Source organism: Canis lupus, unplaced genomic scaffold (genome assembly GCF_011100685.1).
Source record: "Canis lupus familiaris isolate Mischka breed German Shepherd unplaced genomic scaffold, alternate assembly UU_Cfam_GSD_1.0 chrUn_S1688H1882, whole genome shotgun sequence".
NCBI classification, from domain to species: domain Eukaryota; kingdom Metazoa; phylum Chordata; class Mammalia; order Carnivora; family Canidae; genus Canis; species Canis lupus.
The window spans coordinates 10,380-34,320 of NW_023330535.1; the positions used below are offsets into that span (position 1 = coordinate 10,380).

At 42.7% G+C, this 23,941-nt stretch overlaps 1 protein-coding gene across 1 annotated transcript in view; it reads left to right on the top strand.

The window, feature by feature from the left end:
* Positions 1-409: 409 nt before the first annotated feature.
* The window catches only part of LOC119878520 (CTP synthase 2-like), a 39,303-nt gene continuing 15,771 nt past the window's right edge, over positions 410-23,941 (top strand). Inside the window, exons 1-3 of the mRNA XM_038589144.1 lie at positions 410-531; positions 16,436-16,491; positions 19,739-19,835. Coding sequence (XP_038445072.1) covers positions 444-531; positions 16,436-16,491; positions 19,739-19,835 — 241 coding nt within the window. The 5' untranslated portion in view covers positions 410-443. The remainder of the gene's footprint in view (positions 532-16,435; positions 16,492-19,738; positions 19,836-23,941) is intronic.

Consider the following 23,941-nt stretch of genomic DNA (forward strand, 5'->3'; position numbering starts at 1 on the left):
AAAGTATTTTTGGTGTATTATTCCACAAGGATTGGCAGATTTGCTTATGGAGAATCTTTAGGGAGTGAAGTGGGCACTGAGGGAGGGATATGAATACCAAAGTGAGAGGTCCCAGAAGTCCAGGACTTGATGTGTGAACATTGCCTGGAAGTGACAGCTTGAGTAATGACAGGAGGAAGGTCATAAAGAGCCTCCTGATAAATTTTTTACAAGTGATTTGAATGAAAGATGAGAAGCAGAGACAAAAAGGAAGCATATCGTGAGGGATGTGTAAAGCATGGCTGTATTTGAATAAGAAAATTGGAGGGAATGATCAGATTTTACTGTTTAGGGAATATCCTGACCCAATGATCATTACTCTCAAAGTAAAGTTTGAAATGTGGGAAATTACATTTGTATAAGATGACACAACCGGCCTTGTTTTGTTTTCTTAGGTGATCGATATGCCCGAACACAACCCCGGCAATTTGGGAGGAACCATGAGGCTGGGCATCAGAAGAACGGTTTTCAAAACGGAAAATTCAATATTAAGTAAGTTTCTCTGATTGCTTGTTTGACGACAGCGGGCATGGGTGGCATGGCTCTGCACATCCCGAGCCCTCTGGAGTTCACCCTGCCCCTTCCACCTCTCTAGCTTCCCTTCCAGTAGCTGTAGGTGCTGTGACGCTTCCTCCCACACATCCCCACCCCACCAACCCTCGTGCCCTGGCTGGTCCTCCTGCTTCCCGAATCTTCTCCCTGGAAGGGTCTTTAGAACACCTAGGAGTGCCCCTTCTCATTTGATCTCCACGACCCAGTGCCCAACAGGCTGCTTTGTGATTGACTGATGCTGCTGGAGATGACCCTGCACCAGGTGCCCCGATTCCATTCTTTCCAATCCACTGTTGTCTCCATTACACTGAAACCAGTTCCCTGTTTAATTATTTCACATCAGACTGGTTTTAGCCACTAACTTACAAACATCCTGAGAAGGAGAGCAGTTATGTCTGAGAAGTATATTTCTCTGTTCCCTCAGTAGCTTCGGCACAGGGAGAGGAAAATATGACATGGCTTGCCATCTGATATTTGCTCATCTTCTACTTCCGATAAGGTTATTTGAAGTTTTGGGGAACTTTTTTTTCATAGATCAACATATTATATGGCATTAACTTAAAGTAAGAAAAGTCCCAAAGCCCTGAATTCAATTTAATAAATATATCTCAAGTGCCTACTCTGTGCCATAGGCACTGTGCTAGATGCTGCAGAGACAGTAGTGCCCAGGAGAGAGGACAGCCCTGGCTGGCCTCCAAAAAGGTGGAAAGAGTGTGATGAAAGGGAACACGCAAGGTGCCAAAAAGCCTGGAAGTACAGAAAGGGAACCCAGGTTTCTGGGGTGTCCAGCATCCTTCCTGTGAAGTGATAAGTACATCTTAGAAAAATGCCTTCTTGAAGAAGAATAAGACCAGGAATATGAATTTCTTCTTTATGGATGATACACAGCTTCTAAGGAATATAAATCTTCCTAGTAAGAATGAAATTTAAAAAGGAAAAGTTTCAAGGTACACACATTTCCCTACTTTCTCTGGATAAGAAACTATTGTTCTCCGAGTGACTTTTTTTCTTCAAGAATGTAAGAATTTTTTTTCTCTTCTTGGACATTAGTAGCGGTTCTTCAGCTTTCAGATGTTTTCAAGTACTTTGAAACTTTGTTCAAATAATTTCCTAAGAGACAAAAAATGGTTAGTGAAAAGTGTAATGTTTTAAAATTGTATCTGCTGTAAAAGATTCAGTGCTAATTGTATGTACTAAGCTTTTAAGAAGGGCATTGTGTTCAAAATATTGAAAATGTTGGTCTGTCTTGATAGAAATGAGACTGATTTAGGGTTTGTTTTTCTTTACAGTAGACATAAAAGTAATGTCAATGATTTTTATGAATCTTAAACATACTACCAGAGCTTGTTGCTTAATTAATATTTTTGGCCTGCTGCTTTGAAAAAATTTTTTTAAAGATTTTATTTATTTATTCATCAAGACATAGAGAGGCAGACACATAGGCAGAGGGAGAAGCAGACACCTTGTGGGGAGCCTGATGTGGCACTCGATCCCAGGACCCCAGGATCACGACTTGAGCCAAAGGCAGACAACCCCTGAGCCACCCAGGTGCCCTGAAAAAAATTTTTTTTAAATAGCTTTATTGAGATATAATTTAAATACCATACAATTCATCTATTAGAAGTATATAATTCACTGTTTTTTATTGAACCTAGAGTTGTGCAACTACCACTGCACTCACTTTTTGAACATTTTTGTCACTTCAAAAAGAATCCGTTTCCTTTAGCTATCACTGCCCCTGCCCCACCCCATCCTAAACAACCATTAATCTGTCTCTACAGGTTTGTCTATTTCAAACATTTCATATAAATAGAACCCTGTGCTATATATATATACATATAAAGGAAAGTAAAAGGTTTTTATATACATATAAAGGAAAGTAAAAGGTTTTTTTTTTTTTTTTTTTTTTTTAGAAAAAGAGAATACTTTGAAATAGGACCAAACAAAGCCTTAAGATATTGGTAGACAATTGCTGGATTAATAAAGTGATTGTAATTTTTATATTCATAAGGAACAGATTCTTTTTTTTTCTTGGTCACCTGTTAATTCCTTAAAGTTCATGAAAACTAGAACTGTTTTTTCTTTTTTTAAAGATTTTATCAGGCGGGGGGTGGGAGTGAATGGGTGACGGGCACTGGGGGTTATTCTGTATGTTAGTAAATTGAACACCAATAAAAAATAAATTAAAAATGAATAAATAAATAAATAAATAAATAAATAAATTTCAATGACTCCTAAATAAATAAATAAATAAATAAATAAATAAATAAATAATCTATCATTCACTAAAAAAAAATAAAAATAAAAATAAAGACTTTATCCACTTATTCATGAGGGACACACAGAGAGAGGCAGAGACATAGGCAGAGGGAGAAGCCTATGGGAGGGAGCCTGATACAGGACTCGATCCCAGGACCTTGGGATCATGCCCTGAGCCAAAGGCAGACAGACGCTCAACCACTGAGCCACCCAGGCGCCCACTTCTTTCTTTTTTTTTAACCACTTTATTGAGGCATAATTGACATACAGACAGCTATGCATATTTCACTTATGCAATGAAATTAGTTGAATTTGAGTTTTCTAAAGTGAAGATTACAGGCATAAATTGATTTGGACAAAAGTAGTAATCATCATTTGCTCTGTTTGTAAGAAACATGTTTGGGATCCCTGGGTGGCGCAGCGGTTTGGCACCTGCCTTTGGCCCAGGGCGCGATCCTGGAGACCCGGGATCGAATCCCACGTCGGGCTCCTGGTGCATGGAGCCTGCTTCTCCCTCTGCCTGTGTCTTTGCCCCCCTCTCTCTCTCTGTGACTATCATAAATAAATTAAAAAAAAAAAAAAAGAAACATGTTTTCAGAGGCTCATTCCTGTTCGTTGTTCTGGATGTGTGTGCTGTCCTCACCTACAAAGGCTCTTTCTTATTAAAGGACTAAGGACAGTGTGTGGGGAATTGTCAAAGCTGATTCACAGGTCTTCCCAAATAAGATATCTTTCTAAACTGCATTTCTCTAACACTTCACCTTAGTATTAATTGCATATTCGTGATCTTTTTGAAACTTTATCATATTTAGTTTTTATGTAGTCTTTTGTTATAGAATAACGTTTTCATGTACCTAGCCTTTGTGTTTATTATTTAGGCATATAATATTTTAAATTAGGTACTGTAATCTAGTGGTTCATTTCTTATTGCTAAACATTCCAGGTTGTTTCCAGCATTTTGTTAGAAAAATGCTGATGCGAATGTCTTGACACAGAGTATATGTTCTTTTGATTGTTTCCTTAGGATAGATTTCCAGGAGTCAGACTATTAGGTCAAAGGGTATGAACACTTTTATGACTGATAATTCTGCTGGATTGTTTGAAGGAAGAGGTGAACCAGTTCATAGTGACATCAGCTCTACTGTACTGTTCTTGCTTTCTCTAGTCTTTTTGCTGGTCTTTTTTATTACTTTTCTTTTTGCTCTACTAGCAAGAACAAAAAGGGCCCTTTTATTTGTGTACCTTATTTTGCATTTCTCTTCGTTACTACACAGTGAAAAGTCTCCCACACACACCTCAAAATGTTGATTTTCTTGTGTATATACTTGCTCAGGTTCCCACTAACAGTTAAACATGGGAGGGGAGAGATGTTCCAGCTCAAAGTCTATAACCTAAATGGCCTTAACCAGGGCTTAATAAACTTTTTCTGTAAAAGCCCATATAGTAAATATGTTCAGCTCTGGGGCCACATGGTCTTTGATGCAATAGCTCAACTCTGCCATTGTAGTGTAAAAGCAATCATAGGCAAATATGTAAATGAATGAGTGTGGCAATGTTCCAATTAACTTTTATTTACGAGCGCCGCACTGTGAATTTGATGTAATTTTCGTACATCATGAAATAGTAATCTTCTTCTGTTTTTTTTCCCAACCATTTGAAAGTATAAAAGCCATTCTAAGTTTGAGGGCTGAACAAAAACAGTCAGGGGAACCCTGTTTTTTTTTTTTTTTTTTTTAAGATTTTATTTATTTATTCATGAGAGACACAGAGAGAGAGAGGGAGGCAGAGACACAGGCAGAGGGAGAAGCAGGCTCCATGCAGGGAGCCTGACGTGGGACTTGATCCCGGGTCCCCAGGATTAGGCCCTGGGCCGAAGGCGGCGCTAAACCGCTGAGCCACCCGGGCTGCCCCAGGGGAACTCTGTTTTGCCTCAGAGTTGCCATGGCTTGCCAAACCCTGGTCTACACCAAAGAAGCACAGGCTGAATGAAGCGTAAGGCCCAGGCAGTGAGGCTGTTACCCTCCTGGGGAGTGTTCAGGGACATCTCCTCACCTGTCCACTTGCCTGCTTAAATATCCTATTTAGTGACAGAATAAGGTCAGGAGGGTTTTCAGAAGCCATTTGACCGAATCAATATTTTTCAGCAAGGAAGCAGAGCACACAGAGGGGAAGTAGCTCGTGGTCAGTGGGAGGTCAGAACAGGCCCAGACCACTCTTCTTGCATAGTTTCTAGTCTTCTGCTGGAACAGATGGCCCCGGCTCCACAGGGCCACACGTTTCACTATTGTTAAACTCATTAAACAGCTCTACCCTTCAGATAAGTATATTTCATTGCATGTAAATTACACCTCAATTTTCAAAAAACCCCATTTTATCCAGATACATAGATGGCAGGACTTGTCTCAGAGTGAGATCATTACTTGGTTGATTAACTCATTAGATGACATCTGAAAAGCAGGGAGAAATGGTGCAGAGCAGGTAAATATTAAATGGGATGCTTTGAAGAGTGAAAAATCTAGAAAGAGGTCTGGTTAGAGATGGAGCAGGTCGGGCTCAGATGAGAGAGGAGCCAGGGAAAACGCCAGAGAACTTTGTTATGAGAAGGTTTTGAGACTCCAAAAATAGACTTTATCGTTTTGCTCGTGGCTCTCAACTGAGTGTGAGAGATGGGAACGTAGTAAAGTACAAAGCAATTCAGACAAGATTCAGAGCTCATTAAGGGGATGGCTGACAACTTGTTTGATGGTTATTGGTTCCCAAATATTACAGCCCCAGGCTTAATATTTTTGGTCAGATCCCAGACGTGTCGCTGAGAGATCCAGGAAAGGAAGCATGTCTTTGTCTGTGCTAAGTAAATGTGATTTTCAAACCTAACTGCCACTGACGAGAAAGAATATGTTTTTCAGACCATGCAAGTAGCATGTTTTAATATTGTATAATCCGGTGTGTATATGCAATGGCAGGAATGCTAGGGTAAACTCAATTAAAAGCAATCCCATATTTGATATGCAGTTTGAGAAACTCTGTCCTCTAAACCAACACCCAAATGGTTAGGGAGCTCTTGCCTTTAGAAACAGGAATGCTGCAAAGGTTGAAGGGTGCAGAGCAGACCTGAGTGCTTGGGGTAGGGGTTAGGGGTGGGGCTTGGTGGAAGAGGGAAAGGGCCACCCCACGCGCTGGCTTGTGGGGTCATTAAAAGCAGGTGGATGCCATTTTGCCTGTTAAGGGTGTCCAGTCCAGTGGAGAATGTGGCATAACATTTTGGAAGGAATTAGAAGCCCTCTTCAGTGGAGTGCGTCCAAGGGGAGACGAGGCCATGGTGACTTCCCATCAGAGTTCTGAGAAGACCCTCATCCTTAGAGCAGACAAGGGGACAGTGAAACTTGACAAAGGCAGATGTCAGCGGGCAGTGGAGGCTGGGGAGAGCCGTTCAGGACGCTGCTGGCAGGGAGTGTGCCAGCCTTGGGCCTGGGGGAGGCCATGGCAAGTGGAAGGGGAATGCTTTAGGAAAAGGCTCGATGCCTTTTGGGAATCGTCTCTGCACTTCCTCATTATAAGGAGGACTTGGCTAAAACACTTGGTTCTGCTGTATTGTAAGTGAAAAGGGTTTTTGTTCTGAGAGAACAGGCAACAGGCCAACTAGGAAGGTATTGAGTGAGTCCCAGTGTTAAGGGTCTGGGACAAATTCATGGCTTGGAAGGCGGCGTGGTCAATCTCAAATTTGAAAGAACTGAAGGGAAAGGGGGGTACAGTGGAACAAATTTTCACGGGCTAGAAAAATTGCTTTTGCTTTCTTATCTCTTATCAAAGCATTGGTAGAGAAAAACAGATTCTAGTTCCTGGTGTGATGAGATTGTTAGGAAGTATAAGAAAATAATTATGCCATACAAAAAAGCCTTGGCTCGGTTAATGAGGTGATTTACAAAACAATTTAAAAGAGGTCACCAGGGATTTAGGGACGCTGAAAGTGCTGAGACCAAGGGGAAGGGGGTGTGGTGCGTCTCCTGAGTGGAATGTGCCAGCTGGAGAGCCTCCCCGCCTCCCTGCTGATGGTCTGCACTGCAGGGTAGCTCTCTTCCCTTTCCTTCTTGCCTTTTGCTGGGGAAACCACTCACTAAGGTGTATTTGTGGATATGGGGGCTCCCAGATCTGGGACATAAAACAGCTCCTTCAAGGGCAGCCTAGGTGGCCCAGTGGTTTAGCGCTGCCTTTGGCCCAGGGCATGATCCTGGAGACCCGGGATCAAGTCCCACATCGGGCTCCCTGCATGGAGCCTGCTTCTCCCTCTGCCTGTGTCTCTGTCTCTCTCATGAATAAATAAATAAAATCTTAAAAAAATAAAAATAAAAAACAAAAAACAAAAAAACAGCTCCTTCAATCATAACGACAGGAGGCATTTCTATGTCCGTTACTGGACTGGCTGTTTGCTGAGCACTTCACCCGTGGAAACTAGTGGGGTGGTTAACAACCCAGCCACAGTGCCCCCCTGGAGTCCCTTCCAGCCCCAGCTCTCAGTTCCTGGCTGTGGAGCTACTTATTGAGCTGCAACTACACTGCAGTTTCCGCATCTGTAAAACGGACAGCAGGATGGCTCCTGCCTCATGGGGTTCTTGTGAGGGTGAAATCAGTTATACATGTGGGTCCTTCAGTGTCTGGTACAGAAAAAAAGCACTATTCAAATGTGGCTGTTAGGATCGTTAATGTGAAGGGTGTATTGTCAATACAATTACAATAAGACCCATAAGTCTCTCAAAGCTCTGGGTATGAGTTAGTATTAAGAATGGGGTCCCACTATTGGCACAGCCGCTGTGGAAAACAGTATGGAGGTTCCTCAAAAAGTAAAAAATAGAAATACCATATGATCCAGCAATTCCACTACTGGGAATTTACCCAAAGAAAATGAAAACACGAGCTCAAATAATAATAATAATAATAATATGCACCTCTATCTTTATTTAGCATTATTTACAATAGCCAAGATATGGAAGCAACTCAAGTGTGCATTGATAGATGAATGCATAAAGAAGCTGTGGTGTACACACACATACACACACACACACACACACATTGGAATATTACTCAGCCGTAAAAAAAAAAAAAGACGAGATCTTGCCGTTTACAACAACAAGGATGGGCCTAGAGGGTATCATGCTAAGTGATGTAAGTCGGACTGAGAAAGACAGATACCATATGATTTGACTCATATGTGGAATCTAAAAAACAAAACAAATGAATAAATAAATGAGAAGCAGAATCGTATCTATAAATACAAAAAACACAAACTGATGATTGTCAGAGGGGAGGAGGACATGGGGGATGGGCAACATGAGTGAAGGGGAGTGGGGGATCGAGGCTTCCAGTTAAGTCATGGGAATAAAAGATATCGGGAATATAGTCGGGGTATTGTAATGGTGTCATATAGTGACAGATGGGAGCTTCGCCTGCGGTGAGCACGGCATAACTTACAGAGATACTGAATCACTATGTCGTACACTTGAAATGAATGTAACATTGTATGTCAGCTATACTCAAATAAAAACAATTTTTTTTTTTTTAAATTTTATTTATTTATGATAGGCACACAGTGAGAGAGAGAGAGAGAGAGGCAGAGACACAGGCAGAGGGAGAAGCAGGCTCCATGCACCGGGAGCCCGATGTGGGATTCGATCCCGGGTCTCCAGGATCGTGCCCTGAGCCAAAGGCAGGCGCTAAACCGCTGCGCCACCCAGGGATCCCTAAAAACAATTTTTTAAAAGAATATACTATAAAAAAGAGAATGGGGTCCAGTAGGGCAGCAAGAGGGGAGAAAAGGTGAGCCCAAGGAAAAGACATCCCCCTGCCTTACAGGTTCTCTCCAGTCCCTCTAGTCCAGTCTCCTTGTTCCCTACCTGCTGATATGGACTAGGAGAAGCATACAAAAAAATCTAAGAAAAGAGATGCTAAAAATGGGATAAGAATACTAAGTCAGGGTGGGGGAAAGAGATACAAGCAATGAAAAGAATGTAGCACTGTAATGTAGAGTTAAAGGCAAGGATTCACATTTTAAAAATAGAAAATTAGCATTTTTATATAGCAAATTGAGATAAAAGCAGATCATGAAAAATAAAATTAGGGGAAGAGGAGGAGTCTAGAGGCTTAAAAGAAATGAGATGTTTTATAAAAATTGAAGAAATGGGGGCATCTGGGTGGCTCAGTGGTTGAGTGTCTGCCTTTGGCTCAGGGCGTGATCCCGGCGTCCTGGGATCGAGTCCCACATCGGGCTCCCTGCGTGGAGCCTGCTTCTCCCTCTGCCTATGTCTCTGCCTCTCTTGTGTCTCTCAGGAATAAATAAATAAAATCTTTAAAACCCAAAAAACAAAAAAACTGAAGAAACAGTATACCAAAATCCAAAAGTAATAAATAGGAGAAAGATAATGGTTGGTCCCGACTGTGCACTTTCTAAGCATCAGTGATGAGGACGTTCTGCACATTGTTTCAGTTATTCCTTTCAACACCCCCAGGACCCGGTCACATTTTGCATGAGACAGAGAGAGGCATCTTAGCCAGCTCAAGTCATTTGTTAGAAACTCACTCAGCTGATATCTGAGCCTGAACTCTTAACCCCCTCCCTATACCAAATAGCTGGACCTTAATTAAAGAGGGAATAGAAAGACCCAAACAACTCTCAGAGCTCAAAGCTGCCTTGTGCTGAGATCCCCAAGACAGAGCTCCACAGATTTCAGGAGGGGGGTTTCGGGGGAGAAGAGCAGGGAGTGCAGAAAGTGAACACCCCACCTCTGGCTTCTGAAAGCCAATCTGCAACCACATGCTTGGCTTGAGGAGGGACGCATGCACTGAATCAACATCAGACTGAGCAGCTGGGCCAGTGGGACTGGGCTTGGGAATGTAAACGAGTTGAACAGGCAGATGTAAGAAATGCCACAGCTTAAGCTCAACACTCAGTGGCAGCTACATCAGGCCTTAGAGTTACCCGGGTGATAGGGAGTGGTGGGGACTGGGGCAAATTGACCAGCACTTGACCCATCAAAGTAGCAACTAACTGCTAAAACTGATAGTTGCATGAAGAACTGTGGATTCACTATCATCAGTCTTCTAAAGTTTCAGGAGATTCTGGAAACTTGGAGGGTTTGTTTTTTTTTTTTAAGATTTTATTTATTTATTCACGAGAGACACAGAGAGAGAGGCAGAGACACAGGCAGAAGGAGACACAGGCAGAAGGAGAAGCAGGCTCCATGCAGGGAGCCCGATGTGGGACTCGATTCCGGGTCTCCAGGATCAGGCCCTGGGCTGAAGGTGGTGCTAAACCGCTGAGCTACCCGGGCTGCCCGAAACCTGGAGTTTTATAAGAAATCTCCTGGTTTCTAAATGTTGGCAACTTACTCAAAGCTTTAAAACAGTGTGTTTGCCAACACCATGCGAGTCAAATACACCAAATATCCGTACCCTGGGCAGCCTATCTCTGAGATGGACAAATACCGGCAAACCCTTGCACATAATGGAGAGAACTCTAGCCCTTGTAGTGCCCTTGTAGTGCTTAATTAGCACAGGGCACGGTTCAGGGGAGTCTTAAAAGTGGGTCAAATGAAGACATTGGTGCAGCAGTTAAAAGATGTTTGGGCAAAGGCAAGGCACTTCTGCCGAGGGGAAAGGGAACAGAGCCCATCAGGTAGTGAATGATCTTACCTTTTGTACCTGCCCTGGATGATTTCTTCTAGTCCCCTGGAAGTAGGAAATGTGGAGCCCAGGTGAAAGATAAGGATCAGAAGATACAAAATGGGAGTCAACAGCATGTGGGTGATGGCTTTCAGGAGTGAAAGTGGGGGAAGAAGGGAGGGTACAATTCTGAGCAAGTGTCCCAGTTGAGGATGAAGAGCTAGTACATGGGGCAGGGAGGATGCACAGAGGAACAGAGGTCATTGATGGGGAAAGGAGTTACTCAGGTCCCAACTGAAGACCCCTCTGCTGGGGTTTTGAGAGCAGTTCTGTAAAATAACAGGAGCAAAAGCCAAGTTGCAAAGGATGTGGATGGGAGGTTTGCATGAAGGGTAAGTCAGGGAAGAGGGAAGTGGTGGGGGCAGGAAGGGGTTTTTTTAACTTTTACTTTTTAAATTTTGTAAAAAAGATTTTATTCTTTTATTCTTGAGACAGAGAGAGAGAGAGAAAGAGGCAGAGACACAGGCAGAGGGAGAAGTAGGCTCCATGCAGGGAGCCTGATGCGGGACTGGATCCTGGGACCCTGGGATCAGGCTCTGAGTTGAAGGCAGACGTTCAACCACTGAGCCACCCAAGTGCCTCTACTTTTAAAAATTTTAATTGTGGGGATCCCTGGGTGGCTCAGTGGTTGAGCGCCTGCCTTGGGCCCAGGGCGTGGTTCTGGGGACCCGGGATCGAGTCCTACATCGGGCTCCCTGCATGGAGCCTGCTTCTCCCTCTGCCTGTGTCTCTGCCTCTCTCTCTCTCTCTCTCTCTCTCTCTCTCTCTCTCTCTCTGTGTGTCTCTTATGAATAAATAAATAAAAATCTTTAAACAAAAAACCCCATCAAATTTACTGTCCTAACCATGTTTAAGCATACAATTCAGTAGTGTTAAGCATATTTACGTTGCTGTGCAACCAATCTCCAGAACTTTTTCATCTTGCAAAACTGAAACTCTGCAACCATTTAACAACTTTCTATTCCCCGCGCTGCAGCCCTTGGCAACCAGCATTCTGCTCTCTGTCTCTATGAATTTGACTACTTTAAGGACCCTGTATAAATGGAATCATCCAGTATTTGTCTTTTTGTGACTGGCGTATTTCACTTAGTATAATGCCCTGAAGGTTTATCCATGTTGTAGTATGGTCAGGATTTCCTTCCTATTGAAGGCTGAATAATATTCCATTGTGTGGATGGACCATTTTTGTTCATCCAGTTTCTGTCCCTGGACATTTGGGTTGCTTCTGCCTGTTAGCTTTCTATAGCTTTTTGAAGGGGAGATTTTGGCTCTGAAAAGGAGAGAAAAGTAAATCACATTCAGTTGCTAGCATTACTAATAGGTGGGTGGGGGTGGACAGGACCGTGCGTGGGTTAAAAATACATCATGTGCGTGGGTTCAAAATATATCATGTATGAGACAGAATAAGCAAATTAGAGAAGGAGATGGAGGGAATTTGCAGTGTTTTTATTTCTCAGAACCCTATTGTACACAGTATTGGTGTCTTGATGCTTACATTGGGGGCATTTTATGGATCCCGAGACTTCTATCAGTTGCCTTTCTTTAAAGCTTTGCTGACACTCGCTTCTTTTATTTTTATTTTTTATTTTTCATTTTTCAAAATATTTTACTTATTTGAGAGAGAGAGAGAGAGCACGAGCAGGGGAAATAGCAGGGGGAGAGGGAGAAGCAGATCCCCTGCTGAGCAGGGAACCCTACAAGGGACTCGATCCCAGGACCCTGGGATCCTGACCCGAGCCAAAGGCAGCCACTTAACTGACTGAGCCACCCAGGCGGCACCCCCCACCCCTTACTTCTTTTCTTTTCCTTTCTTTTCTTTTCTTTTCCTTTCTTTTCTTTTCTTTTCTTTTCTTTTCTTTTCTTTTCTTTTTTCTTTTCTTTTCTTTTCTTTTCTTTTCTTTTCTTTCTTTTCTTTTTTCTTTTCTTTTCTTTTCTTTTCTTTTCTTTTCTTTTCTTCTTTCTTTCTTTTTCTTTCTTTTTCTTTCTTTTTTTGAAGTTTCCCCCACTTGATTCTTTTTTTTTTTTTCCACCACTTGATTCTTAAGTGAACATTAAGCTTGTGCGCAGTTAATCTTTGTTGCATTTGATTTTGTCTCGAGAAAGACTAGGATAGAAAGAAGACTGTGTCATTTTGTTCAGGATTTTGCCCGTGCCTAAGATCATCGCATGGCACGTGTGCTTGATAAATCCATCCAAAGAACCACTCCTCACAACATGGTGGATCTATCCCTCAGTCCTCTCACTCCACACCTAGAGATGCCCTACGTTCAGTAGCAGCTCGTGTCTTGACTTGTCACTGATTGTCCACCTAAAGCACTTTCAGCCACAGTGTGGATCCATGGCTCCTAATTCGGAATCCACAGGGAGTCACTGGTGGTGCTTTGTAAAAAACCACATGCCCAGGTACTCTCCTGAGAGTAACCAAATCAGAATTCCTGGGGCCAGGGCCCTGGAATGAGCATTCTTGGTTTTATTTTGTTTTTAAGGTGTTTTCAAATAAAATTGGACTAGTCACATTCTGAGCTGATTCTCAACATATAGTTATAAAGGAAATTTAAATTTTTTTTCATGGATATGGCAATAGATTAGTTTTGTAAATTCATTCTTGACAGATACATATATGTGATCAGGTAAGAATTTGAGTGCACAAAACAATATTTCCAAAGTTCTGAAAACATGTTTCATTATATATCATATATATATATGGGAGAGAGAGAGAGAATGCTCCTCCATTCATTAGAGAAATATATATTTTTTTCATCTACTTGCTTATGTAGCAAGTAGTTTACACTGGTTGCAAGAATTGAGGGCTTGGGTCCTTATCTTGTCCATTATCTTGTAGAGCTTATGTTCTGGCTTCCATTCTTTCCACTTAGGTTTCATAGTCTAGAGATAACAATAGCAATCACATGGTTTACTTACTGTTCTAAGTTCGTTCTTTCTTTCAAGATTTTATTTATTTATTTGACCGAGAGAGAGAGAGAGAGAGAGCGCACAAGTAGGGGGAGCAGCAGAGGGAGAGGGAGATGCAGGCTCCCTGCTCAGCAGGGAGCCCGATGTGGGATTCGATCCCAGGACTTTGGGATCATGACCTGAGCCGAAGGCAAATGGCCAACCAACTGAGCCTCCCAGGTGTCCCAAGTGCTTTGTTTAATCCTTACAACAACTCTACGAAATAAGACTATCATAATGCCCATCTTACAGATGAAAAAGCTGAGGCAGAGAGGTGAAATAATTTGCCCAAGCCACACATCCTTTAAATGGTGTAGTGCAATTTAGAGCCAGGTAGTCTGGTTCCAGAGTCACTACACCACCCCTATCTTCCTGTCACCTTTGAGATATCTTAGCAAACCCCAAATTTGCCTTAAGTCAGGCAGTATGCACAGGCCATACAGTTTCAAAATGTTGTACCATATCCTGCTAGTCCTGATGACTCAAAGATAGAATTCCTTATATCCTAATTTGGAGATGTTTGTTATATTTTTCATCACCATCTGTTAATATTGGCAGGCTACTGTTGGATTTCTTACTCATCCATTGTAATGGAGAAAGCAGAGAAGTTTTGGACCATAGGAAGAAAAGCTCAGTCACGAAGTCAGAGGTCATAAGGGAATCAGGATCCTCTCAAAGTTAGGTCCAGAGCTTTTTTTTTTTTTTTTTAAGATTTTATTTATTTATTCATGAGAGAGACACAGAGAGAGAGAGAGAGGGAGAGAGAGGCAGAGACACAGGCAGAGGGAGAAGCAGGCTCCCTGCAGGGAGCCTGATGTGGGACTCGATCCAGGGACCCCAGGATCACGCCCTGGGCCAAAGGCAGATATTCAGCCGCTGAGACACCCAGGCGTCCCTGGTCCAGAGCTTTCAAATGATTTTTCTTGTAGCTTCACAATGATACATATGCTTCTGTTTTTTCCAATGGGACATTATTGTGCTTTTAGTTTCCATTTTTCCTTTCATTTTTATGAACCAATAGTTTGAGAACAAAGGCTCAGTCTTGAATGACCCCCCCTTTCAGTGGCGTGTTGGAGCTCTCCCAGAGTAGCTCCCTATCCCCAATATTTCCAATTTTCCTCAAATGCATGTGGTAAATATTCACTGTTATTAACATTATCCCGAAAGAGCTGTGTCTATATGGACAAAATTGCAAAATAGAAGTTCAGTCGTGATCAATGATCATATGGGGTCATATGAGAGCATAACCGGGGTGCGCTTTCTTTATCCAAGTCAAAAGCTCAAAGGAGACATGAAGCATTTGGTCTCTCTTGGTTGAAACATCCTGCTCCTCAGCCTTGTGACATCTTATAGTCTGATAATCCCCTGCCTACTGATCCAAGCACGGCTGCTGATTCTGTTGGAGTTGGACGATGAGTTCCAGCGCCGTTGGCAGGTCTTCTCCTCCCTTGGGTGTGTGCCAGGGGTCTGCGTCATGAGGGCTGGTGCCGAGGGAATGGCTGTTGGCCCCTCCCATTGCTCCAGTGCCATCACCCATGTGATGGTAGTGCCATCCTGCTTCCCCACGTGATCCGGTGGGGCCTATTCTTGAGAAGGGTCCTGTGACGGCAGCCATTCCTATCCACCTGACACTGCAGTCACTGGACAGCCCAGTCATTGCCGTGCCTGTTGCCAAAGAGGTCGTGCCCAACGTGCCTCACTCTGGGCTGCAACACCCACAGTGACACGGGCATGTTTTAGCAACACACGATCATCAGCCACGCACTCCTGGTTAAGAATCCTTGGTGTCTGGGATCCCTGGGTGGCTCAGCGGTTGAAGGCCTGCCTTTGTCTCAGGGCGTGATCCTGGAGACCCTGGATTGAGTCTCAAGTCGGGCTCCCTGCATGGAGCCTGCTTCTCCCTCTGCCTGTGTCTCTGCCTCTCTCTCTGTGTGTCTCTCATGAATAAATAAAAGAAATCTTAAAAAAAAAAAAAAAAGAACGAATCATTGGTGTTAAAAAAAAAAAAAGAATCCTCTCATTTAACCTAGCAGTCCTCTAGTCCTGCTGCTCAGTCTGTTTCCAATTGTTCGCTGTTAAGTAATGTAGTAGTGCACATCTTTGTGGTAAACTGTCTTTGTTTCTATTTTCTGGGGTAAATTCATAGAGGTCGAATTTTTAGAGTCAAAGGACAGGCATATTTTAAAGGCAGGGTGTAAACCAATTTGGCCAATACACAGAGGCAGCTGGGGTGGTGGAGAAAGCATGGACCAGGTGTGAGGGGGCCTGGGCTCAAGATCAAACTGTGCAGCTAGTGGGGTGGGGCTTTGGGCAAGTCCTTCTGTTTCATTTCCATTCCTTTGGTTTCATTTTCTTCTTTTGTAACGTGAGCCCTGTTAGGAATCTGCATAGGAGGGCAGCCCCAGTGGCGCAGCGGTTTAGTGCTGCCTGCAGCCCGGGGTGTGATCCTGGAGACCCTGGATCAAGTCCCACGTCGGGCTCTCTGCATGGAGCCTGCTTCTCCCTCTGCCTGTGTCTCTGCCTCTCATTCTCTCTCTGTGTCTCTATGAATAAATAAATAAAATCTTTAAAAAAAAAAAAAGGAATCTGCATAGGAGCGGTGGTGCCAACGTTACTCCGTCTCTCAGTACTGCAGGCAGGTGTAGGAAAGGAGGGCATGTCTGTTGGACTCCATGGTGGACTTGTGTAGCAGAGGGCTTCCCTTTATGCAGTCGTGATGGCTTACTTGAGAATTGCTTCAGGGTTTCAGAGAAGCTATTGCTTTTCTAGAAGAAAATCTAGATTACTGTCTGGAGTCCAGGTAATTTTTAGGCCTCTGACATATGGATAGAGATCAAAGAGACATCCTCCACACATATGTTCTGGATGTGGTTCCAAAGCTGATTACCTTGATATTAATTTCACTCTTGTATCTTTACAGGGAAACTTTATGGTGATGTTCCTTTTATAGAAGAAAGACACAGACATCGGTATGAGGTATGGCCTACACACTGAATTACTGTGGAATGTAGATGCTTAGTTCGAGGAACTCCAGTGATTACAAATAGACCTCTGGAAAAAGTGTCCAGCTCAGTGGTATCCATCGGGCTCGGGAGTCAGAGTCAGGCCAAAAAAACCAGAGGGGGCAAGTGGAGGCAGGGACCCTCTGTCCTTTTTGGCTTTTCAAAGGCAAAATCTCTAAGTATCCGCACACAGGACATATCAGGGTTTAGGTTACCCTAACTGTTGTCTCCTAGACTAAGATAGGGTCATTGTCCTTATTTTTAAACTCCCGCCCTTTTTTGGCAGGTTTGGGAAAAGGGAACTTGCCTCTTCTAAACCATATGCCTCTCGGGATAGGGATGCATCTCGGGCTATCACATAATGGATTCTTGGTTTAGGAACCTCTTTGGAAGTCTACATTGAGCTTGAGGCTTAGTGTTGTATGATTAATAAGAGTTATTGTTGAGATTGTCACATGAGAAACAGGTTCCCTAAAATGCAGACTGTCTATACCAGGATTATTGGAGTATCAATTATGATGCTCTCAGCTAGGAAGAAACAAAATCCCTGCTCATTATTCACTCAAACCAGCCTCAACAATAAGGAAATTTGTTATATTAGGTAATAGGTAGTTCAGAGGCTGGGCAGGCTCTAGGCATGGTATGATCAGGGCTTCTACTTTCTGTGGGATTCTCTTGGCCCTACCTTTTCTCTGTGTGTTTGCCTTGCCCTTTGGCTGGTCTCCCTCCTAGTTGCAAGTTGGTTACCAGCAGCAGCTGAGGCAACATGCATCTATCTCTCCTAGACATGGAAGTTTTTCTTCAGTCTGATTGGATCAGTACAATTATCTGCCCTCCTATGAACTGGTAACCATAGCAAGGGCAAAGCTAAACCAGGATTAAACCTGGGTTCTTGTATCATTCATCAACCAAGAGGAATAGGTTTATGATGTTTGGTTTAGACTAGCAGGACCAACTTCTAGAATGGGGGAGATGGGATGCTTGGTGGCTCAGTGGTTGAGTGTCTGCCTTCCGCTTAGGGCATGTAGTCACAGGATTGAGTCCCGCATCGGGCTCCCTGCATGGAGTCTGCTTCTCCCTCTGCCTGTGTCTCTGCCTCTCTCTCTGTGTTTCTCATGAATAAATAAGTAAAATCTTAAAAAAAAGAGAATGGGGGAGATGGTGTCCCATGGGCCATGTGGAGGTGGAGTAGATGCTAGAAAAAGTCCAGGGTTCTATTTTGAGGGAGGATCAATGGGAATTGATTCTGGGTAGGTACTACTATTAGAGACCAATTTGCTGAGTATAGGCCATTTTTGGTCCTATTTCCATTGGGAACTGGCCCAACTGGTGCTTTGCCCAGGTGGTAGCCAGAAGGTCCAAGAACTACTGTGCACATGGTTGTGTGGCCATCCATTCCTTCATATTTATTTTGTATCTGATATGCACTGGAGATGGAAGGGGGAAAGGCACACACAGCCTCTCTCCTGTTCAGGAGCTTGCATTCTAATGGACAGGACAAAAAATAAGATAACAGATAAAATAAGTACAGGTGAAATCACATATCAGATAGGGTACTTCTATATAGAATATATAAAGAATTCTTACCACTGAATAATAAATAATGGCAAAGATTCTGAATAGACATCTCTCCAAAGAAGATATACTAATGGCCAATAAGCAAATAAAAAGATGTTCAACGTCACTCATCATCACGGAAATGCAAGTCAAAGCCACTAATACCACCTCATACCTACTAGGATGGCTACAATCAAAAGACGGACAATTAAAAAAAAAAAGACGGACAATAACAAGTGTTGGTAAAGACATGCTCTTGGTAGGAATGTAAAATGTAAAATGGAATATCATTTAGCAGCTCCTCAAAAAGTTAAAGCTAGAGTTACCATATGACCCAGTAATTCCATACTTAGATATATAACCCAAGAGAAATGAAAACGTGCATGCACACAACTTATATACAAATGGTCAAAGCAACATTAGCCATAATAGCTAAAAAAAAAAAAAAAAAAAAAGGCAGAAACACCCCAAATGTCCATCAACTGATGAATGGGTAAATGAAGTGTGGTTTATCCATGCAGTGAAATTATTTGATAATAAAAGGAAATGAAATATTGATACATGCTACTATAGAGACGAAGCTAAAGCACATTAGCTAAGTGAAAGAAGCCAGTCATAAAAGATTACATACTGTATGGTTCCATTACCATGAAATGCTCAGAACAGACAAATCTGAAGAGACAGAATGTAGATTAGTGGTTGCCTAGGGCTGATGGGGAGGTGATGAGGGGATTAGGGGATGATGGTTAGAGGAGATAGGGCATATTCCTGGACTGATTGTGGCAACGGCTGAAATCCTCTATGAATGTGCTAAAAACCATTGAGTTTGTACACTGTTAGTGGGTGAATTGGATGGTATGTGAATTATATCTCAATAAAACTGTTGAAAAAAGGAAAAATAATTATAAATTGTGAGAATTAGCCTAATGTTAAAAAAATAAAAACATATGGGGTTAAGATTGAGGAGGACAGGCAGGACCCCACTTTGATTTTAGATGAGTTAGTACTTTCTGTGAAGGAGAAGCTAAAAAGTTTGGGAAAGGACTAGGGATGCAATGAGTGAGGGAAGGAGCTGTGCACCAGGCCATAGAGTTGTCGTCTATTACCAATATTCTACGCAGAAAAATTGCTCCAAGCATCACCTTAGAGCTTTTATGTAACTATGTGTGAAGGAAGCATTGAGGTTAGTCACAAGGGAAATAAGACAGTTTCAATCCTCAAGGAGATTTGTGATTTGGGGAGAAACAGTTAATTACACATAACTCAAGGGAAGAAGCAAATATGGTGATGGCTATAAATAGCTAATCTCAAGGTTCCAAGTCAGAATATCTGTGTCACAGTCTTACTTTTTGAATCTCATCTTTGAGCAACAGAAGGTGGGCCTCTCAGGTTTAGGGGCTGTGATTAGACTGTTTCTCAGGTTCATCATGAGTTTAAAAATAGGCTTTGGGGGTGGGATATAGAAATTAACTACTAGTAAAGAGCATCACTGAAATGGAATCCCCACCCAATTGATGGGAGGACATTTTCTTTTTTTATTTTTATTTTCTTTTATTTATTTTTTAAGAAAATTGTATTCAAGTTGACAGAGGACATTTTCATAAGCTGATATGTCTGTATGGCTCTGCTGCCCAAAGTCTTAATTTAATTTCTTGTTTTTTTAGGTGAACCCAAGCCTGATCAGTCAGTTGGAGCAGAACGACTTAAGTTTTGTAGGTCAGGATGTTGATGGAGAGAGGATGGAAATCATTGAACTGGCAAGTAAGTGGGGCTCTTTGTTTTTGAAAATTTTCCTGGTAAACTAACGTCTCATTGTTGTTATATATGAAAATATCATTTGTCGTCATATGTGAAGATCTACGTTGAGACTCATTTTGTTTGCTCTCCTTTTCTTCTCTCCTTTGAAATAAATACGCAACTAAATTTAAACAATATGACTAAATATAAAGTACATGAAAAAAACAAGCCACTTATAATCCCAATCACTTTGGGGCCCACTAGTCTGACTCTACCATAAAATGACACATTGCTCCGAGCCTACCAGTTCTCCTAGCAGTATGCTTCCTTACCATCCTTGCCCCATTTCTGGGCCTCCTCCTCTTGCTAGCCTCTAGGTTACTTGCTCTGGGCAAGGCAGGTGGCCCACCATTGAGTAGCACTCTCCTTTCTCTCTCTTTTGAGGAAGAATGGCCCGGTGCCCACCCCACTACTGGTGACTGGTTTTGATGTCTGTTGTATGTAGAACCTGGCCCCTCATTCTACCTGGAATCTGCCTTTCCATACCGCTTATGCTCCATGGTCAAGTGTGGGCCAGTTGTTTGACTTGTGAACACTAGTCACTGCACCCAGGGAAGTTCTTAGTAAGACCAAACATGGCACAAGGGGATGGTGACTTCTGTTGAGGAAGACCGCCGAAGAAGTTGTTTATGTGTGGGCTGGGACTCCCTCAAGAGCCTAGGTGCAAACCATCCACCATCACTGATGACACAGAGGACAGTTTTCTCATTCAGAGCTGCAAATACATAGTAAGCCCATGCTTACTGCTGACCCCAGCTCTGTCTTGAACATTACTTATTGCCTGGCCCCTGTTACAGAAATGTTTGCCAACCCCTGTTGTAGATCCACACATACACACTTCATTTAACTTGAACCTAACATGTTCAGGTGCCTGCTTGACCGGTTTGTCCATCTGGATGTTTTAGTGCTTCCAATTCCATTTACTTAAAACTAAGTTTGCATGCTTTCCAAATTAGTTGTTCCTCCTGACTATTTCTGCTAAGTCATCCTCAGTCTCCCTGTTCAGGAGAGGGGGCACCACTGGCATGGGGAGGGGGATCATTCTTTGCAGTGGGGGTGGTTCTGTGCACCATATGATATTTGGCAGCGTCCCTGGCCTCTACCCACCGGATGCCAGTAGCATTGTCCCTCCTTGCCCAAAGTCGCACACCCAAAACCATCTCCACACATTGCCAAGTGTCTCTGAGGGGCACATTCGCCTCTGGTTGGGAACCACTGTCCTAGACCATCAGGCTTAAAATTAGACTTACTTAGTTCCTCTTCCCCTTTATACCCACAACTTGTGATCAGTTGTCAAGTTGTGTAGATTCTGTCTCTAGAAAGATTGAGTTGGGGTTGCATTTCCATCCCTCTCCCCGTCATCCCAACGCATGGCGACTCAGACCCAGAGCGGTACCAAAGCTCCTTTCTGCCTCCAGGCCCTTCCCTCCACAGCACCTCCCAAGGAGGATGGGGCTCTGTGCAGTGCATGTGACACGAATTTGGTGGATAAACCACTCTCATTTATCGAATGCTTAGTTTGTACAGGATACTATAAAAATGGTAGCATGATTTCCTAGAACCTACCTTTCAACCTATCTTCTTTAGGCTCCAGATATTCTGGCCTTACTCTTCTAAATTTCCTACTTCTTTTACCATCTTAGCCCCTGTCACCATCCTCTACTTAAAATTCCTTTTCTCTGTCCCTTTCCTTTTCTGTCTGGAATCTGTTTAGGTTCTTCAGGGGTCCCAGGCAGGGAGCAGAATTAAAGTCGGCAAAGGCTTCTTTGAATGCAGTAACGTGTTACCTGGACCCTCAAAGAGGGAAAGCAGTGGACATTAAGAGCACGCTCACTAGATGCTTCTCACTAGATGCCCTGCGGGGCTTATGTACTTACAAGATGGGTGACGTTATTCTCACTTTACAGAGAAGGAGGCTGTGGTGCAAAGATGTTGTCTTTGCTGTCCAGCTAGTCACAGGTGGGCCTGGAGCCAAACCAGGTCCTGCCACTGCCTTGGTGGATGTTGTTTTTCTTCTTTTCACCAGACATTCCACCTAAGATTATCAATCCATGCCTGAAGTTTTGAATTAGAAGATAAGGATGTATTTCCTATAGTCTTTTTTTTTTTTTTAAGGATTTTTAAAATTTATTTATGAGAGGCAGAGACATAGGCAGAGGGAGAAGCAGGCTCCCCACAAGGAGCCCCATGTGGGACCCCATCCCAGATTCGGGATCAGCCCTGAGCCACCCAGGCATCCCTCCTATAGTCTTTCTAATGGAAATGCCCATCATTTAGAATTTTTATAGTGCAGATCCCTGGTCAGGGTTGAAGTCTCTTAAAGCTTTCTGGCATGGGAGAGGGCAGAGAATTTCTTAAGCAGATTACTGTTTGTTTACTTCATTCAAGTACTTACTTTCTTTTAATTCTCCTGGCCCTCCTTATTGTCAGCAAATCCTTAGATGCCTCTTTCATTGCATGGATTTAGTTTCCCATTGACACTTCCAAATTTCACGGGTGTTGGAAAGGAAATGAGAGACGCCGTAAAATCCTGCCATTTTTTAAAAGCTGATTGCAAGGAAATTCAGTTTATTAAGGCAAATTCCCCAGGAGATTCTGATCTTAGCTACCCCTAGAAGCATATCCGTGAATCTCTACATTCCTAAAGGAATTCTAAAAGGAACAATAAAGTTTGAGATTACTATAGTGTCAGAATGTGATTCAAAGCAATTAAGAGCACTATCTAAAAGATACTTTATCTGACTGATAGAACACCATCAAAATAGAAACTTTTTCTTTCTTTCCTCATATTGACCTACGGGACTCTTTTGGAGAAAGTGATTCAGAACAGTGGTCCATTCATTCAAATATTTTGTCCCTAGCCATGACATTATTCACTGCGTAGCTTCTGTCTGCAGTTGTACAAAAGCACAATTACTGTCTGTCTTTCAAAGACATCCCTAGATGCTGTGCTGTAAGAGCCATTGCATCTTAAATTGAAAGCTACTTGCTTCATTTCTTTTCTTCTTTTACTTGAGAGGACACATTCCTGGAAGAAGGTGGCATTCTCCTCACCAGGCTTTCATACCTGAGTGTCCCTCTCATTTAAGGAGGCTTCTTCCTAGATGTGATGTACAGGATTTCCACGCTGGATCTTTCTGGACATAGAGCTGTCCAGTGAAACTTGCTGCAATGATGGACTACTCTGCCCTGTTCAGTGTGGTAGCCACTAGCCATGTGTGGCTACTGAATACTGGATGTGTGCTCAGCTAATTTGAATGAATTTAAATAGCCACATGTGGCTAAGAGCTACCATTTTGTATAGCAGAGCTTTAAATGAGAACTTCACGATAGTGGGCATTTCCATTCAGTCGTCATTTCCTTACTATTGTAGTAGGAGCTTTGGGTCTCCAATTGTAAGTGAGGGGAATTTGTGACTTTGAATTCCATGCTAGATTTTCAGATCATTTTATAAAGCATCTTGTTGAAAGTTACAAAGTTATATTTACTCCCCTCCCCATAAAACTTACATTCTGTCATCGTTGGTTTGATATACATAGCAATTAAAATGATTTTTGAAGTAGGAAATACAGCCCTGACCATGCTCTGTACTATAGTAATTATGAGATTAGAGAGTTGTCCGATTTCTTTTTTTTTTTTTAAGATTTTTTATTTATTTATTCATGAGAGACAGAAAGAGAGAGAGAGAGAGAGAGAGAGAGAGAGAGGCAGAGGGAGAAGCAGGCTCCATGCAGGGAGCCTGACGTGGGACTTGATCCAGGGACTCTAGGATCATGCCCTGAGCTGAATGCGGCGCTAAACCGCTGAGCCACCCGGGCTGCCAAGTTGTCTGATTTCTAATTAGAAGTTGCTTCCTAATCTGGGGGGCAAAAATCCAAAACATAGTTTTTGAGAGATCTGATTGGGGGAAGGAATTTGTAATCCTGTAAAAATTCTACCCAGATTTCGAAATGTTGCCCATTTAATTTTTTCCAATCCCAAAGGGGATTCGTGTGTTTAAAAGCAGCTGGGTAAAGCTACTTTTCTGTTCCTATTCCATTTAGGAGAACTTGAATGGCTCACACAGGAGT